The sequence below is a fragment of the Nomascus leucogenys genome, chromosome 2, assembly GCF_006542625.1.
Source record: "Nomascus leucogenys isolate Asia chromosome 2, Asia_NLE_v1, whole genome shotgun sequence".
NCBI lineage: Eukaryota > Metazoa > Chordata > Mammalia > Primates > Hylobatidae > Nomascus > Nomascus leucogenys.
In genome coordinates, this window is record NC_044382.1 from 139783957 (window position 1) to 139802809 (window position 18853).

Sequence of the window (18853 nt, forward strand, 5' to 3'; positions counted from 1 at the left end):
GCAAGAAAAAAATGAATAATGCTACTAATTAACCACAGATTCCTTGGATAATGCAAGCTTGAAAACTTTTGAGGAGGCACAGAAATAAGTAATTCAAGATTGGCCTGGTGTGGGAGATATTAAAGGGACAGAACACAGGAAGGAAAAAGAAGATTTTGAATCATTTGGCTAGAACCATGCTGCTGGAAAGCCACCATGGCCAGGATTATAGGGAGGGGCAAGAGAACCTTCAGGGCCCAGGAGCTTCTCAGTGGAGCACTGACCTGACTACCCAAGGGCAAAGCCACACTGTTGCCTGTGGAGATCAAGGGACCTAGTATCCATAGTAGGTTTTCTTCTTGCTCATCTCAAATGTAACATATCTCCAAAAATCAAAAATGTCTAAGTTTAAAATTTCAATCGTAGCTTAAGCTTTGATTTCATGAGCAAATGAGTTATTATTTCACATGATTACAGGGCACTGGGATGAATTTCTCCAGTTTTCCTGTAAGGTCACCCGTTGGATACTTAGGTGTCACTCTATAATCACTTGTTCATTTTCTTACCTGAATCTTATTAAAGAAGAGTTCATCCCAGATACTATCATTCCTGATGATTCCACTCCGGACCTCAGCTTGCTTACGCTTTGCTGCAAACTCCAGGAGCCAGCGCTTTAATGGTGTGTTTGCCTGGCTGAAGATCTGAGGAACACAAGTTGGAAGCAGCTGTCAGAGCCTGAATGTCTCACTTCTAGACATGTCCCCCAGGAATAAGGCCCAGACTGGCCAGCAGAGAAGCCATGTTCCATTTTACCCCTGTAGGAGGTCACTGAATGTGTGACATTGAGTTGAAGGTTAACACTGCCAGGGTCCAGGCATGCTGTGAAGATGGAAGTTCCTGAAAAAAAATCTCTCCCACAGGGGTTTTTGGAGAATAGGAAGAAAACAGGAGAAGGAAGAATGAGAAAGAGTCAGGAACTACAAAACAGGAGGCAAGTTCCAGGACTTGGCCGTGGAGGCATTGAAAGCCTGCCTGGGGCTCCAGACCCTGTCCAAACAAGCAAATATGCAGCCCCTGAGCCTGGCTGAAGACTCCCTGCAGAACTCACCTTGTCGTACATCCGGTTCAGCAGTCGTGGGACCACAGGGAAGATGGTGGGGCACAGAGACTTCATGTCATCTGAGAGGAGGCGGATGTCTCCCTGGAAGAAGCCAACGCGCCCTCCGTGGCAATAGACGACAGACTGGAAAGACAGGACAGGAAGGGAGGATTCCCTTAGGGTGGTCACTGCTGGCTATAGTCCAAAGCTGTCCAAAGTGCTGCCCTACATCGAGGGCACCCATGACCCACTGACCCAGCTCTGGCTGCTGCCATGAGACACTGACAAATGCCATCTGAGGTGATCCCCATCCCCTCACCTTCCAACTAAGTCCCACTCAGGCACAAGGAGATGAAGCAGAAAATGGAGTGGAATCCTGAGCCTCTGGGAGATGCCAAAGCAGCCATTCTCACTGGCGTGTGCCCCCTCACCTACTCCCAAACCCTGGACATGGGCCTCCCTGGGGACTCAGGTCTTTGAGATGTACTACAGCCTACTAATGGGTCTGTTCCAGGTCTTAGAGTTGTTGGATTTCCCCAGGGAATTCTGGGAAGGTGAAGGTGTGTAGGCCCCATGAGTACTGGAGATGCTGCTGAAGTTGGCTGTGGGTGCTGTTTAGTGGGAGGCCAAGGGGGAGCCCCTGGCTGGTTCCTAATGGGACTAGGAGTACACCAGGGGCCTTATATATGCTCCTTTCTTTAATGCTCATAGCAACCCTGTAAGGGAAGTGGCATTTCTACAGGTGAGGAACACAAAGCTCAGAGAGGTTACATGACTTGCCCAGGGTCACAAAACTAATTTACAGTAATTGCTGGCATTGAATCCAGGTCTGGAAAGCTGGAAAGCATGCTCTCCAGATGCCAGGGCCTTACCTGCACTATTACATAAGACCTCCCCCAAGGCAAAATGGGAAAGGCCTAGAAGACACAGTTTTTTCATACACTGGTAGCTTCAGTGACACATATATGGAGAATTCCTTGTCTCCATAATCACATATGGATTCCTCCTCCCACTCTCTCTGTACTTCCACAAGGCCTGTCTCAGGGCCAGCCTCAGGCCAGTCCCCATCTGCAGCCTGAGGAGCCATGCCAGTTTCATTCCCCAACTTTACTCTTTTGTTTTCTCTTTTAGGAGTTTGTGAATTGTAAAAGTTATGGAACATAAGTGTTTTGGTCATAAATGGAGCTGTACTGCACAGAGTTTGAATGGTAAAGCCCTCTGCAAAGCTGCAATGCTCCCTGAGAAGATGCTATCAGCTGTGGTCTCTCTCAGCTGAGTGTGTCCATGGGTAAGACAGGGCAGGCCTGGGGGCTTCCCTGAACAATGCTCCCAGGAGGGACAAGTGGGGAGGCTAAAGTCCTCTGAGCCCTCTGACCCCTATGGTACCTTCTGAGGACAGGGCAGTTTGGTCCTACTTCATGCCACCTGTGACAAGTGACACCCGCTAGGGTTATGGGTTCTAGGCACAGAGCGTGCCTCCCTGATGCCAGGGCCTTACCTGCACCATTCGCTCAAACATGTGTGCTAAAGGCAAATAGGAAATGTGCACATCCGCACAAGTGGGAGCCCACTGACTCTGTAAGAAAAAAGAAGGAGCCCAGGCAAGGCCCGGTCAGTCAGGTGGGCGTCTTACCTGGATTACTCTCTCAAACATGTGAGCCAGAGGCAGGAAGGAGATGAGCACATCGTCCTGTCTCGGAAAGATCACTTTCTGCAGGCGACGGGCATGGGAGACAGAAAGGAAAGAAACACTGACAGGAAGACGACAAGAGAATCATAAAACAATAAAGAGAAAATGGTCCTGGAGGGCAAACAGGAAGAGGGGGAGGGGAATGGGAGTGGTGAGGACAGAGAGAGAGGTGAGATGAAAGAGAGAAGAAATGAGAGAGAAGGAGAGAGAGAGGGAGGGGGAAGGTGCAGAGAGAAGAGACAGAGAGACAGGGCAGCATAGGAAGCGGAGTGTTAGGTCGCAGCGTCAGTGGGTCTAGGTTATCTGCAGAAGCAAAGAGCCAAATGAAGCACACAGAAACCAGCAGAGTGGGCTCCGCAGGGAAGTCTCCTCTCTGAGGGCCTGCCCCTCACTTGCAGTCAGTCAGCGCTAGCCGGGCTCTCTCCCCTTCCTCCCCACACCTGCAGGACCTGCCCCACACCCTGTTTCTCCAGGATCCCTGGGCTACCTGGGCAGGGATTCAGAAGGTCTTGGCTAGTCAGCACTTTCTAGTCCTTCCAGAGAAAGGGGCCCAGAGACTCCTAAGTCTAGGCAACTGTGGCTGGGGTACGAGCCCCAGCCAGAGGAGGAGACAAGGCCAAATCCCAAACACTGGCTGAGCCTGGCCTCACAAGCCATCCCTGGAACCAGGGCCTTAAAGGGAACGCTGACAGGGAGCCCTGCTGTGCCCCGCCAGCAAAGGGAGGGCCCAGGACACATCTCACAGATGGGACTGACCGTAGGGACAGGGGCTACTCCAGCCAGGGCAGCCCTGCACAAGGCCTGGGATCCAGGTGGGCTGTGCCTCCAGGTGCTCTCCTCTGCTGGACTTCCCTGCTCTCCACCCCTTTGCAGAGGCCTTCATTCTCCTGTGCTGGCTTTTCGGCCAGCTTGGGCAAACCTTGGCTGCTGACCTGGGCTCAGCCATCAACTCTCTCTCACAGTTTTCTACTAAAATAAACTGTCTCTCACAGTTTTCTACTAAGCGTTTGGGGCACACACTCTATAATGCCATCTACCATGAATGTGGAGAGTGACTTTCTCCACAGTGGAGAAAAAGCCAAACTTTTTTGAAAAGATACACTCCTTTATGCTGAAGGAAACTGCAGGACATACTCACCACTTGTGGGAAAAGTCCTCCTTTGTTAGCCAGTTATAAAATGCTAACATGCTTTGGTCAGGCCAAGATAACAAAGCTTTTTTGATTTTAGATTTACCTTTAAGTACAGCCTTATAAATTAGCAGCTGCCGTTGTTTCTCAGACTCTAGTAGTCCTTAAACACAAAATGACTGAATTAAACCCTGACCTTGGAAAAACAAGTTATTAAGGATTACTTTCTAAATAAAGGTACACACAAAACCATAGGTATATCAATTTCCGAAGTTATTTGAAGTTAGAAAGGAAAAATAGGTTTGCATGCTTTTCCTTCTGGGATCTTAGTACTCCCAGAAATCAACTGAATATTTGTCATGTATGGATCATTTCAGTATTTGGAGTGAAAAGTGATGGTAAAAGTGGGGATGCTCTAATAAGAACAGAAACTCCTGCCTGTGAATGGCAGCCCAGATTATATCAGGAAAAAAAAATAAAAAGAAAACAAACAAATACAAAAAATCCTCTGAGGCTTGAGGTTGTCCTCAAGAGACACCTGCAACAGTAATTCTACTTTATTCACCTCTGTCACTTTCAGAAAGCCTGAGAAATCAGCCACCACGTTCCCATGGGTGAGCATCGCACCTTTTGGGTTCCCTATAAAAAGAAAGCAAGAAGTCAAATTAGTTGGAAACTCAAGGGCCACTTCTTGAGAACAGTGCCCAAGTTGGCAGCCCCAGACACCCAGGCTGTCCACCCAAGCCTCTGGCCTTTGTCTTCAGCCACCTTTAGACTTACAGGCAGATGAATGCTGCTTCAGGGACCGACTTCCTATAGACATAGCCTACCATTAGGCTCCCAGCAGCATGGGACCAGGAGACAGGTGACATGGCTGCACAGGAGGGGTGCCTCAAGGCCTGAAGGGTCAGCTGCTTGTGGTCTGTGCCTTATCCTCTCCCGTCTTCCTTCAGGAGCAGAGGCTGTCAGCCCCCAGTCCCCTTACATACAGCAAGGGCTCTGTACTAGTCCCTGGGCCTGAGTGGGGCTGGTCTCCTGAGTCCAGAAGCCAACTCTGATGGCAGAGGACTTCTCTGCTGCATTTGGCACCTGGAAAGGCCCCAGGCTCAGGCCAGGCTGGAGATCCAAGAGGGCTGGGCAGCCCTTCCTGCCTGCTCCTTCGCGGAAATGGGATACAAATATTCTTGCTTTGTTTTGAGATGACCTTTCACTACTGCTCGTGAGGCCTAGTTCTCTGGGCCCTTGAGGAAGTCAGGGGCTGCTAGGATGACTCAGGGGGTAGAGGTGGCTAGGGATCCCAGGCACAGCAGGCTGGGGAGGCCAACTTGGCTACCATTTCCTGTCAGGGTAGATACAATCCCAAAGTTCCTGCCAGACAGATCTGACAGGGCTCAAATCCTAGCCTTGCCACTCACTGCCAGCATAACAGTGGCAAGAGAGGAACAATGGTTCCTCTCCGTTTCCTTACCTGTAAGATAGGGACAGTAATGCCCACCTCACAGGCTTCTATAAGATCTAAAGATATAATATAGGTATGAAAGATGTTAAATTAGTTTCCACTGAGGCAGCCAAAGATGTTAAATCAGACGTTTCCACTGAGGCAGCAGATACAATAGCTGCAAAATGCAAAAGTGAGGGGCCAGACTACAGGCAGAATTTACCCAGGAAACATTAAATAAGCCAACATGTTAACTTTGGAAACCTCACCGTGAATGAGGCAATAAAAGGGCTGAGTAGAGACTAAGAGAGTGTTGTACTCAACGCCCCTGAATTGCTCACTTTAAAATGGAGTTGATTTTATGCTATGTGAAATTTGCCTCAATGAGGGGGTGGGGAGAGAAAGAGAGAGAGAGAGAGAGAGAATTTTTTTTATCTTTGGAGACAGCTACACTGAGTCATAGCCCATCAAAAGGGGAGGAATGAAGGGTCCTCTCTCCCAGTCTCAACCTAACACCTGAGCTAACTCAGCCCCTTATGGGATCACTTGAAGTGCCTGATTGTGCTCCCTGTAGCTAGGGGGCCCAATGAGAAAGATGAAGAAGACTGTGGTTGTAAAACTAAAAAAAAAAAACAAATTAATCCCAGGGAGTCTGGATATGGAGTCTACAGAAGGAACATCAGTCTCAGAGAGCAGTGGTGGGAATGGTGGGGTGCAAGAAATCTTATCCATGAGACCAGTTTGCCAGGGCAAAAGGACCATTGGCCATGAGGGGAGACAATCAAGAGTACACCAGAGGCAGAAGCTGAAGTGGAGCAGGCAGCAGGCAACCCAAGGAAGGGCATCACCTAAATCAAGAGTGCTCATGAAGGCAGCCAACAAGCAGAGGGAGTTTTAGACGTTTGCCCAAAACCATCTTTCAACTTTCATAGTCCACTTATTTACTCTCCTACCCCACTTCAAACCTGGTAGGAGAGGGCAGAAACCTCTGTTAGCAAGCTGGAGGAGAAGGAAAAACATCAGAGAGGAACAGAGGAGAGGAGGACCATGCCCTCCTTACCAAGCCTGCAGCCAGCCCTCGCTCAGGAGAGGAAGGAGTCTCAGTGAAGTGTACTGATTCCTATTTTGGACTGACACATGTAATTCTGAATTAAGACTGTGTTTGTGACTTGCAATGTCCATAGGACATTTTATTAACTGAGAGTGACCAGAAAAGGCACAAGATGCCTGCGTTTTTGCCCAGGAGCAGAAAAAGAACTACCCCCGCGGCACAAATTTAAAGGCACGAATGGAGATAAAAATAAAGTTGCTCTCATAATTATAGCCCAGGAGGCCTACTTGTTCAACTTACTGCTGACCCATTTGTCAGAGATAAGAGCATCAGGCATGGTCCAATCTTTGAATTCAAGAGACAAGACACATCTGTTTGACTGAAATGTGTGGTGGATGGGATTTTAACCTGCACTCTGGCACTTCCACTCATATTGCAAATCACAGAGGTGATTCTGGGCACACAGAAGATTATGACATGATTTAAAAAGTTACATTTCTCTAATAAATAGCTGTCAAAATATCTTCCTTTTGAAAAGAAAAAGTGCCATGGGGTCTAATTTTATCTCTGCCTATCCTTCTTTCATCCTAACATCTTTCCTCAAATCCAGGCTCGGATTAAGAAATATCCAAGTTGTCTCATATACAAATCCCACAGAGTACCTGGGCCCACAAAGTATTCCCACTTTGTGGGATTTCTTCCCACTGACTCTTAGGATCTGGAGGTTTCTAAGGAATATCTCCAAACACTAGGTATGAAATCAGAAGTGTCATGAAATAGAGTCCCGTGTTACAGAGCTTTGGATTTGCAAAGTTGGCTGACTTGTTCATGCTTGAGAGAACTCAGGGTGAATGGTGTAAGAATCTCAAGGGAAAACTGTCTTCATTGATAAAAAAGAAATTCTAAAGCCTCCATTCAGTTCAAGCCAAAACACATACAACAGCAGTAGTTATTCAATTCCACTTGGTTAGATAAGCCCTTTTCTTCTCCAACATGATGAGAAAAGTTCATGTCCTTTAGTTTTCTTGTGGATATGAATGCCATTTTATACACGTCTAATGGCATATGGAATTTTAAAACATTCCCAGACATGCCCAAATTATTTATTTAAGTTGTCTCTACATGTGGTCCCAAAGGATGATGAAGAAGTGAATGTTGGCAACAAATTGTGGGGGAAGACTGAAAGGTTGCAGAATCAAATTGCAGAATTTTCCCTGGTTTTCTCCTTTTCTGGTGCAATGTCAGTAAGAGATGCTGGCTACCCAGGCCACCAGTGTCTCAGCAGTATGAGACCCACTGTCTATTTCCCATCATCCACTCATAAGCTGACCATTCTTGTATTTAATTTTCTCTCTAGCCACTGAAGAAAAACTCTCCAAGTGTTAGATTCTGCCAATGACATCTTGGCTTTGGCCAGTGTTCCTGGGCAGGCCTCCCGTGGCTATTATGTAGAAAGGCATTTTGCTGGGTGACCATCTGCCCTGGTTGGATGTTGGCTCCAACTGACAGCAACTGCGGATGGAGTTGAGCTCAAGGTTTCTCCTGCAGGGGTGGAAGTGGGTTTGGGGACAGTTCTGGGCCACCCAGCTGGGGGATTCTGGCTGCTTGTTTCTGCTTTTAAATAGTCAAAGGTGGGTTATAACAGTTACTGGTGACTGACATTCTCTGGAAGTTTCATAATGCAGGTAAAGTGTTTGTCTTCCTGCTAAAGGCTCTCAAATCTTTAGGTCTGAGTCTTACTTTTATCAATCCCATATCCACCAATTTTTAAAAAATCAGACTTGAGGGCTAGTAAGAATAGAAATAATAACTATAATAGTAGCCAAGTACTCAACACCCACTAACATTGGCACTGTGCTGGGCACTTCATACACGGTAACTCAGTTATTTCTTGAAACAACCCTATGCAGTAAGTTAAATGTATTCATCTAATACCCAAGAAAACAAGCTTAAGAGAGGTTAAGTAATTCTAAAGCTGTACAGCAGGAGTGCTGAGATTTAATTTTATGTCTACATTCATTAAGGTCTTGAACCAAATAGATCACAAAACGAGTAGGTCATGGTGAACATTTTCCCCAGAAAGCCCACCTCTGAGTAGCCACAGTTCTGGGGATGATGGGCACTTACATGCTCAGCTAAATGACTGTATATGCCTGGGCTTTCATGGGCATCCTCAGTTAGAACAGAAGGGATGCCCCAATTTGAATGGCCTCCATCCACCCCCTCAGCCTCCCGGCCCCACAGCCAGTGCTTAGAATTGATCCCTCATGCTTTGAGACGCTTTCATATGACTCCAGACCTGTGGCCCTTCCCCTCCTATCTTCTTTCTCATCCCTCCCTCCCTCCCACGCTGACTCCTGTGCCCCTCCCTTCAGGCACTCTCCTGTCAAGTGCTTTAGCTCTTGGGCCTCCCCAAGGATCCCATTCTGAAAACCCCACCAAGCCAATCCAGCTGCCATCCTTCCTGCTCCCTCCACAGCGCGGCCCCCGAGGCTCATAGCCTCTGTCCCAGAGGGGCTCTCTTCCCAGAAACTGTCAACACATGCCCCCTTTAGACTCCTCTCATCCTCAGCCAGGACTCTGACTCCCACTCCACAAAGATGGCAGAAGCCATCAGAGGACTCCCCGCATCTTTCTGGCCTCCCAGACTCTGCTTTTACCCCTTCCTTCTTAGCAGGGCCACCTCCTCCCTGGTAGTTGGACGCCTCCTCTCTCCCCGACCCACACCAAAGCTTTGGGGGCTTTGGTGCTTGAGCATCCTCTTCCTTTCCTCTGTCTCCAGTGGCCCCTTCTCTGCTATAAGAAACACTTCCAGGATCTCCAGAAGAGCAACAAACCTCCCCCAAAGCCCTTGGCTCCACCAGCTGCCAATTTTGCTCTCTGCCATACCTTCATAGTCAACTATTAAAAAAAAAACACAACTTTCTCCTCAAGTATAACACACACATGGAAAAGTGCCCAAATAAGTGTAAAGCTCAAGGGAGTTTTCCAAAGTGAACTTGGCTATACAACCAGCACCCAGATCAAGACATAGAACATCACCAGCGTCCCAGAGGCTCCCTTATCACCCTTCCAGGGTGCCATTATCCCAGAAGACACCGCCTATCCTGATTTGTAAAACCACAGGGTAATTTATCATGTTTTATAATTTTATATGAAAGAAATCATACAATCTTTTGTGCCTGGTTTCTTTTGCTCAACATCGTGGCATAATGTTCTACTGTAAGCAAATAAGCATTTGAATTATTTCCAGATTTTGACTATTACAAACAGTGTTGCTATGAATATGATGGAGCATGACTTTTGGTGGCATGGCCAAGCTTCTTGAAAGAAGTGCACACATGCTTGTACTGAATCAATATCTTTACTTCCCATTCGCTCCTCAGTCCACAGCAACCAGCTCCTCTACCCCACGCCCCAGGACCAGCTTTTTTTTGTTTTGTTTTGTTTTGTTTTGTGATTGAGTCTTGCTCTGTTGCCCAGACTGGAGTGAAATGGTGCAATTTTGGCTCACTGCAACCTCTGCTTCCCAGGTTCAAGCAATTCTCCTGCCTCCACTCTCAAGTAGCTGGGACTACAGGCATGTGCCACCACAGTCAGCTAATTGTTTGTACTTTTAGTACAAATGGGGTTTCACCATGTTAGCCAGGATGGGCTCGATCTCCTGACTTCGTGATCCGCCCACCATGGCCTCCTGAAGTGCTGGGAGGACCAGCCTTTGTCAAGAGCACCAGCAGGTCATTTCATGGTGACATCCTCCAGTTACAACTTACCCACAGACAATGCTGACAGACCCTGTTCTCCTCTAGCCTGTCCAGCCCCTCCTGCCTGACCTCTAGTGGGAACTCCTGTCCCATCATCTCCCTCGTGCTCGTGCCCTCAAGCCCTGCCTTGGGCCTTCTCTTTTCCTCTTAAAACTCCCTCAAAGCAGCGTGTTCTGTGCTACCATCAGGCCTCCGCACATGCTCTTTCTCCTGCAGGGAATGCCCTTCCCTGGCTTCTGCAGCTACCGATCCTTCAGGACTCTGTTTAGACTGACTTCCTCTGGGAATTCTTTCTGTCCTGCTGTACTGATCTCTCGGTGACCGGGTAACCCATGCACCAGGGATGCAGACCTCAAGGCAGTGACCGCATCATATTGTAACTGCCTGATGACACAAGCTGGGAGCTCACGGGTGCAGACCTATGTCTTCTCCATCCCTATGCCCTCAGCAGCCAATGCTAGGTCTGATGCATAGTGGGTACTCACAAAAATGAGCTGAATGAATGAATATAGATGAATTAGAAAATGAGTACTAAAAACACATAGACTGGAAGTTATGTTTTTTAAAAGCACTGTATTTTCTTTGCTGGGAAGACAAGGTATATGAACTCACAAGGATAAAACATCCTAACTATCATTCAAGAAACCCAATTTCCCAAACTGGGCTGTGTTACACCCACATATTATCTTTTTTTCAGAGGTGGGAATGGGTTCAGATTCCAGTCCAGCTAAGAGTTATTTTGAAATGAACAGCAAACCACATGCCCACCCCTCAGCCATCACTGGGTACAGACAGACCACAAGCTCTCACCACCTCCCAGGCCTTTTTGGCCTGAATAGGGACTTCAAAGTACTGACTTATTCTAGGAATCTCCACAGATTTTTTCCACCGCATGCCAAGGAGGAAATCTTCCTGGAATGATTCCACCAGAATCATGGGCCAAATGTCAGGTTCAGATCATATTTTCCATCTTTCCCCACGAAAAGAACAATGTGGCCCTTGATGAGGCTGGGAGCCAGGACATTTAGCTTACATTTAAGGGAAGCTGTATCTGGGCTGTGATGCTGAGGACACACAAGGCTGATGTGCCCGACAAGAGGATGCGTACAAGAGGCACAGCACGGGCTTAGCCTAAAGCCAAGGAAATCCAAGTGCACAGCCAGGCGGGGTGATATCAGGCCAGAGCTCTGCTTACTCCCCCAGCTCTGCCCAGGCACCAGCCATAGCTTTGGAGTGGGAGGTCTGGGAAAGTAAATCACAGCCTATGTTTCAAGCCCCATACATTCTGCTTCCACCACACAGAGCTTGAGCAGGATGGCTCAGCTTCCTACAGTCTGGAAAAGCACTGGACATGATGTCTGCCCTCCCCAGCCAGGCAATAGCACATTTCTGCATCACGAAGTTTTTCTCCAGATCCAAGGGCAATGTCTGTGACGAAGTGACCTGTTAAAAGGCTGAAGGCACACTTTGAAGGCAGATCCAAAAGTAAGGCCATAGCCGTGACCTGCTCCCCAAAACCATGTCACCAAAAATTCACATTGTAAATCTCAAGACAAAAAGACATTGGAAACTGCTCTTTAAAAAGCAACATAAGCCTGAAGGGCATTTTTGAATTCTGGGTTGGCTCTGGATGTCAGCTCCTGGAGAGGAAGGGTTGTGTTGTTATTTTTCTGACAGAGTTTAGTAGAATATGGTGGAAATCCTTGAACCCATGTGAGTTAATGGTAAAAATCTATCTATATTCAATAAAGCATATTTATCATGATCCACTGACATGAATAATCCTGGTTGTAGGGCTGGTCACAGGTCTGTCAAATGCCTTAGAGGCTGCATCTGCAGAAGGCATGCAGAGCCCCAGTTCACTGCCCACTGAGAGCTGTCATCAAGATGGGCCAATCCTCAGTTTGGAAAAAGAAGGCTGGAGACTTCCTGCCCATTTAGGGCAAGGCAAGTGACATCCACGTCATCAGATGAGATGGAAAGGCAGCACTGGGAAAGGCTCTGGCCTGGGAATTATGAGAGCAGGGCACAGGTCCTGGTGCTTCTACTTGCTGATGGTGTCCCTTTGGAGCAAGCAGTCTTGGTGACAGTCCTGCTCACCTCACAGGCTGTGCTGAGGCCCCAGTGGTGCAGAGAGAGGGTGGACAGCATGCTATAGAAATGCAGAGGGTTGTGCCTGTGCTGTGTCCTCTTGCGCTTTCTGCCTCCCCCAGGAAGCCTTCCTTGATTATTCCTGCCACTGTTGATGTGTGTGCTCCTGTCAGTTCCAAGCACAGAGGGCGTGATTTCTGCTTGTGTGCTTTGCCTGACAGCCTTGCTCATGGCACACCAGCCCCAGCCTGCAGAGCATCTGCATTGCCCGTTCACATACTGTCCCATCTCCCACTTGGCACCTTTAGCCACTCTCATGGCAGATGAGAAATTGGGGGCAGTGGTGGCAGAGAAGTTAAATGACTGGCTCACAGTCCCTCAGCAAACAGTGGAGGTAGGACTCAAACCAAGGCTGTCAGACGCCAAACCTCACACTCTTTCCTCAGTCCCCAACACAAAGGGGCAGAAAGCAGGGAAGTGAGAGCTGTTTACCAGAGAGAAATGATGCCAGTGAGAAAGGACCTTCCCTCAGCACATGATCCAGCTGCCCATGACTCTGCTGACTCAGCTCTGGGAGGTGCCAAGCCCTCACACTGGACCTCCCAATGCACACTGTCCATCTGCATCTGGCCACTCTTATGCCGGGCACTGGGAGGTGCAGGAGGGACTCAGTGCCTGGAGCCAGGCACCAGACAAGGCTCAGCCCATTTCAAACAGGGTATCAAAGACTCCAGCAGTCACCTGCTAGGCCACCAGGGAAGGGTGCAGGTAGCCATGGCTGGGGATCTGCGTGCCTCTGCTTACCTGTCGTGCCGCTTGTGAAACACACAATGGAGAGGTCATCAGGCTGCGGGGGCTGCAGGGGTGAGAAGAGGAGTGTGTTAGGGAGACCCAGTGTGGCCAGCCAGGGCCCAAGATGCCTGGGCTCCCCCAACAGCCAGGCCCATATGTATGCTGTATGTGGGTGTGAGCATGTGTTGGGCACGCCTGCATGCTCCTGTGTGCTGCGCTCAGAAAGGTGGGCAGGTGAGCGCTCAGGAAAAAGAAAAAGAAGCTGAGGAAACCTAACTGGGGTGTGAACACTAACCTGTCCCACCAACCTCACATCTGGTCCCACTGCCTCCCCTACTTGAGCCTGGGCTGAATTATCCTAGGTGGGATTGGGCTGCAGTGGCCACATCTCAGTCTCTATCAAAGCTCTGACCTTTCTAGTGGATGTGACCCAGTTCCCTCCCTCCTTCGCACGTTCTCCCAAGTATCTGGGGTTAAGCTTGGGAGCACGTGTGGCTTGGGCACTGAGCTGCCCACTGTGTCACCAAGGCTGCTCTGCATCAGCCCTTGCCCTGGCACTGGACACAGTCTGGGGTCACCAGAAGGAGCCCACCAAGTCTGCTTGCATGTAGAGGATGGCTTCCCAGAGGAGGTGACAGTTGAGTTGAGACGGAAGGGCAAGCAAGATTTCTCCAGATGAAGTGTGGGTGGGTGTTTTGGGGAGAGGAACCAGCCTGGGCACACGCACAGAGGCAGAAGAGAGAAAGGGTGCTGAGGGATGGGAGAGTGGTTCTCTAAGATTGAGCCCTGATGTGTGGGAGATGGGCAAACACCAGGAGCTACCCATGCAGTACCCTGGGAAGCCAGGGGTGACCTGCTCAGGCCTGTGTGAAGGGAGAGGGAAGGACTGAGCTGGAGGGAGGCCTGGAGGCCATATGCCTTTTAGAAAGTTGAAAACCCCCACACGGCCCATCCCGGAGGGCAGCTGTCCTCGCTGTGGCTCAACCCCAGCAAGTATCACATGGGGATGACGCACAGAACAGTTCACAAAGCAAAGATGAACAAAGACAGCAGATGCCACAAGCCCATTTGGCACAAGAGTCCATTTCTGGTTCTGTTGCTGCTTCTGTCTACTGCATCTTCTGGAGAGTTCGCCATATTCATAGGGAGAAAATAAGACTTCCCAAAGAAGTTACTTGAAGAACCAAGGGTGGCCAGAATTGGCAGCCCTTTTTTCTCCCTCCCAAATACCTGACTCCTGTTCCAGGTCCTTCCCTGGGCCCTCGGCCCACAGAAGTCCTGGACACCCAAGTGGGCATTTCCTGGCTTGCACACAGGAGTTGCTTATTAACACAGAGGTGCTGTTATGTGCACAGTGAGGGACTCTGTGAGGACAGGCCCTGCATGCCATCTTGCTCAATAAAGACCTGCAGGCGGATTCACTTACCACAGGAGCATGGTGATTCTCTTGACCACAGTCCTGAAAGAAGAAAATGCTGTTTTTAAATGCTCAACAGTTCTCTCACTCTCTCTCTCTTTCTGTCCCTCTGTCTCTGTCTCTCTCTCTCTCTCTCACACACACCACACACACAAAATCAGAATAAACAGCTCAGTAGGCCTCACTCCTGCACCAATCCCAGAGTTTAAGATTCCAAAAAGGCCACTGAGATGGTCATGGCAGACACGACCTCAGTGGCCTCTTCTCAGACAGACACCTAAGCCTGAGGCTCCTGGGAGACAGGGAGGGTGACTAGAGGTTCTAGGCCACCCCATACATTACAGACAGGGAGGCTGAGCCCCAGGGAGAGGCTAAGCAAAGTGCACACGCCACCTGTACAATGGCAATCCGAGTGTGAGCATGTTGGGCTTAAAGTGCTCTTGGCACGGCTGGGCACATGCTCGGGATGCAGCAGCTGGCTGGACTAGGCTTCTGGATGAGCAGTCAGTGCTAGTGGGGAAGGTGGGGGCTGCCAGTGTAGGTCAGCTGCCAGTGCCAGGGAGGGGTACAATGCAGAGGCATTACCAGTAGAGTGGGGAGCACACAGGGAAGCAGGAGAAGGAGGGCCTGGGGCCTAGATCCAGTAGGGCATAGTGGGGGGTCAGCTGCTACTGGGCAGGGCCTGAGGCCTTGAAGGCCAGGATGTCCTGTGTCACCCCAGCAGACCACAAACTGCCACCAACCTGATGTCTCTGGGGAGGCCAGGCACAGAAACATCCGTTCTGCTGGCCGCTGGGGGTCTGGATCACATTTGCAAGAAGCTCTCCCAGACTCCTGGACTATGTCTATAGTCCTCAGACACAGACAGGCTGAGGCTAGCTGGAAATGAGGAAGCTCCAGAGGCTGTGTGCGCACCTCTGAGGTAAGCTGGCACCACAGTCCACCAGTCAGCGCCTAGTGCCAGGCTGGATTAACTGATCCAGCCATGGAGCCTGTCTCCTAGAGGATGCCTGTGGGCACCAACCCCAACACCCACCACCATCCCTTGCAAAGCCTGCCCTGTCTGGACACTGATATACCCTGCGGGCCCAAAACAGCCACCCCAGGGCACGAGAGGGACAGATAACCAGAAGTTCTGACTTGGTGATCAGCCAGCAGTAGCCCAGCAAGCAGCCCAGAAGCAGACCCTCACCTCCATGGCCTGCATGGACTTAATGACCACCCCGCACTTCTGCCCTCTCTCTTTCAGGGCTTCTTCGAATGGGTCCATGAGGATGATCAGCTTGAGGCCTGGAGTCTCCTTCCTCTCCACATGCTCTAGCAGAAGCACAGCCTTCTGAGGTTTGTCCACAATCACGGTGCTGATGTCTGCTGCAGGGGGCCATCAAGGAGAGTCAGGCCATGTGGGCCCAGGCCACGAGTGCAGGCAGCATGTGCCAGGCAGCACTTCCATGAGCTGTGTGCCCATAGCTTATGTGTAAATAAATACATAAGACGGGCCTCGTGTACAGAGGAATGTGCCATGGGTCCTGGGCGGAACCAAGGGCAGAAGGCCAGGAAACCTCCTCAAGCAGATTCCAAGCTCCCCTTTGTTCCAGGCTCTGCCCCCATCGTCCCAGGTCTGCCCACCCCCCTGCATCTGTGCTAAGCTGTCATGAACTTCAGAGGGTTGTACCCTGTGTGGAGGCTGTTGCAGAGGCTCCTTCTTAGCAGCTGAGCCCTGTAGAAGGAACCTTCGGGTGAAGTCTGACAGGGGACAGCTTGACTCAGGAAGCCGACTCAGGAGCCACAGTGTAAGCCCCTAGTATTTTCTGAGAGCAAAGTGCCTCTTACGAGTGTCAGACAATCAGCATAACCTGGGAAGCTGGAGGCTGGGGGCCAGCTGCCAGTGGCAGGGTGGGGTGGCAGTGGGCTTACCTGTATTGATGATGTAGCGGATAGCCCCAGGGCCCAGGGTGTCATACAGCGGGACCACCACCATGGAATATGTGTAGCAGGCCAGCTCCGCAATGATCCACTATGGAGACAGACAAGGCAGGGGGTGGGGAAAGAGGGGAGATTAGAGGGCTGTCCTGCCCTTAGGCCCAGGTAACCAGGGTCCCTGCTCTAAGCCTTATGCCTGTGGCAAGGAATCCACGAGGTTAATGGGTTGTGTTTGCTCACCCACAGCCTTCTGGACCACGCCTGTCCCAGAGAATTCTGTAACTCCTGGATTTCATGTCTAAACTGCCCCCAAGGACAGTTCCATGGCCCGCATGAGCCTATTCCTCAGGTCTTTCCTCCCCACTGGCTCAAGAGGCAGCTGTTTGTAGAGCTGGGTGGGGTGTGGATGGAGCGTGGCTGGGGTGGCCAGTGCTGATGAGGGGCAGAGCCAGGGTGGGAAGAGGAGTTGTGGCATAGCCCAAGGGTCTCTGTTTTTTCTTTTGTCCTGGGCCCTACAAACAGTGAAAGCAGGACTATTCCATGGTAGCCAACCCCTACCCCACGAATCCCTCTAAAACCAGTCAAGGTGGATGCTCACCTCTGGCCGATTTTGTGCAAAAACACCAATAAACTGATCGGTGCATGCTTTACAATTGTGCTGGAGAAGTCCGGACCCCAGAAATTCAGCCCTGTTGGCCACCTGCACACAGATGTGGGGGAAGTGATGGGAAAACAAGGACTCTTCAACAGGGGAAGGAGATCCCCAGGAGGGATTCTTTTTTTTTTTTTTTTTTTTTTTTTGAGATGGAGTCTTGATCTATCACCCAGGCTGGAGTGCAATGGCACAATCTCTGCTCACTGCGACCTCTGCCTCCCAGGTTCAAGCAATTCTCCTGTCTCAGCCTCCCGAGTAGCTGGGATTACAGGTGCATGCCACCACACCTGGCTAATTTTTTGTATTTTAGCAGAGACAGAGTTTCACTGCATTGCCCAGGCTGGTTTCGAACTCCTGTGCTCAGGCAATCCACCCGCCTTGGCCTCCCAAAGTGCTGGGATTACAGGCATGAGCCACCACGCCCGGCCAGGATTCTTATAGATCTGAGGGACCTCCCTGACTCCCAACCCGGGTATGCTGGAAGCCCTTCAAGGCTGTTGCCGGGAGTTTGGCAGACAGGCCAGAGAAATAAATGACCCTCCAAGACCCAGCAGGTGCCCACATCCCTCCCTACCTGCCCTGAGTGTCAGATCTGTATGGGTGGCCAGGGTGGGGCCTGTCCTGTATCACTCACCTCCTGGTAGGACAGCCACTGGTAAGGCTGCTTAGGCTTCCTGAAACCAAGACAGGGCCCATCCCCTGTAGAGAGAAAAGAAAGCCTTGTGCCAGGGAGGGGTCAGAGTGGATGTGCCACCTACATCCGCCCATCAGAAACCTGGATGGACATCCCATACTGTAGTGTGTCCATGGGCCAAGAGAACTGCCCTCCTGCACTGCCAGCTACCTGTCTAATCTGCTGAAGCCCAAGAGGGCCTAAAGCACATAAGTATGGCATCACCCCAGGGATCAGGGAGGTCTGGAAATGGGGAATGATGCAGTGCCCAGTCCCCACCATAATTTGTGTGGTTATCCCTATTACAGACCCAAAGGATACAGACACCTGGGGACCCCTGGGAGGAGGTGGTAAGCTACCTCTCTTTGCCTCTTACCCTGAGAGCACCCAGACATCTCAGAGGTTCAGGTTCAGAACCATGCCAGCCAGTGGCCTGGCAGTTCAAGACTCCCCAAGAGTATAGAGTATGGGCCAAGTGATGGCCTAAGGTCAAGCTGCCCCAGGGGCTGGAACAAAGCTGAGGTCAGCCCTTTAGCCATATAATGCAGCTGCTTCTCTGACTGGTGGGAGGAAGGCCAGGAGTAGCTTCTCTCCACTGAACCTGGGGATAGCTAACCTGCCGTGGCCCTGGTATCATGCTTGCATACCCACCCTTGCACCCACTCAACCCCCGCCATGCAGCCCCTCCACACCCCCACAACCCTTCTCACCTGAGATGCTAAGCCCACGGCGGAAGACCTGGTACATGGTCCGGGCATCATCATAGTAGTGGGTAAGTAGCTGAGGGCCAGACCCAATCACAGATCGCCGTGCCCCACCACTGTCCTACAAGACAAGCACCGGCCAGAGAAGTTGGCTGAGGCAGGTAGGGGTGCCAGGAGAGGGCCGCAGCAGGCACAAGGCGGTACACAGCTCGGATGTACAACCTGTGTATGCAGTTAGCAGTGTGGCATCTGTGTGCCCGTGTACACATGGACTACACACACCTGGACTGTACACACTCAACCTGCATGTAGCCACACTCCGACATAGTTGGCTCATGCGTGAAGGCCGGGTATACCAGTGTCCCCAAATACAAACTCCATACACACATACAGCATTCACACAGCAGGTCAGCATATACAGAATGTCTAGAGTTTTCAGTTACTGTTC

At 50.4% G+C, this 18853-nt stretch overlaps 1 protein-coding gene across 6 annotated transcripts in view; it reads right to left on the minus strand.

The window, feature by feature from the left end:
- ACSL6 (acyl-CoA synthetase long chain family member 6) overlaps nucleotides 1-18853 on the minus strand; it is a 61546-nt gene that overhangs the window by 22190 nt on the left and 20503 nt on the right. For 4 of the 6 annotated variants that reach the window (XM_030818460.1, XM_030818470.1, XM_030818472.1 and 1 more), the window contains exons 3-13: nucleotides 18412-18526; nucleotides 17663-17727; nucleotides 16972-17073; nucleotides 16368-16467; nucleotides 15643-15821; nucleotides 14460-14492; nucleotides 13046-13097; nucleotides 4463-4536; nucleotides 2712-2789; nucleotides 1088-1222; nucleotides 546-680 (exon numbers count right to left, since the gene is read on the minus strand). In XM_030818460.1, coding sequence (XP_030674320.1) covers nucleotides 546-680; nucleotides 1088-1222; nucleotides 2712-2789; nucleotides 4463-4536; nucleotides 13046-13097; nucleotides 14460-14492; nucleotides 15643-15821; nucleotides 16368-16467; nucleotides 16972-17073; nucleotides 17663-17727; nucleotides 18412-18526 — 1068 coding nt within the window. Of the gene's footprint in view, nucleotides 1-545; nucleotides 681-1087; nucleotides 1223-2576; nucleotides 2655-2711; nucleotides 2790-4462; nucleotides 4537-13045; nucleotides 13098-14459; nucleotides 14493-15642; nucleotides 15822-16367; nucleotides 16468-16971; nucleotides 17074-17662; nucleotides 17728-18411; nucleotides 18527-18853 lie in introns of all 6 variants that reach the window. The other 2 variants (XM_030818477.1, XM_030818467.1) reach the window with 1 other exon arrangement.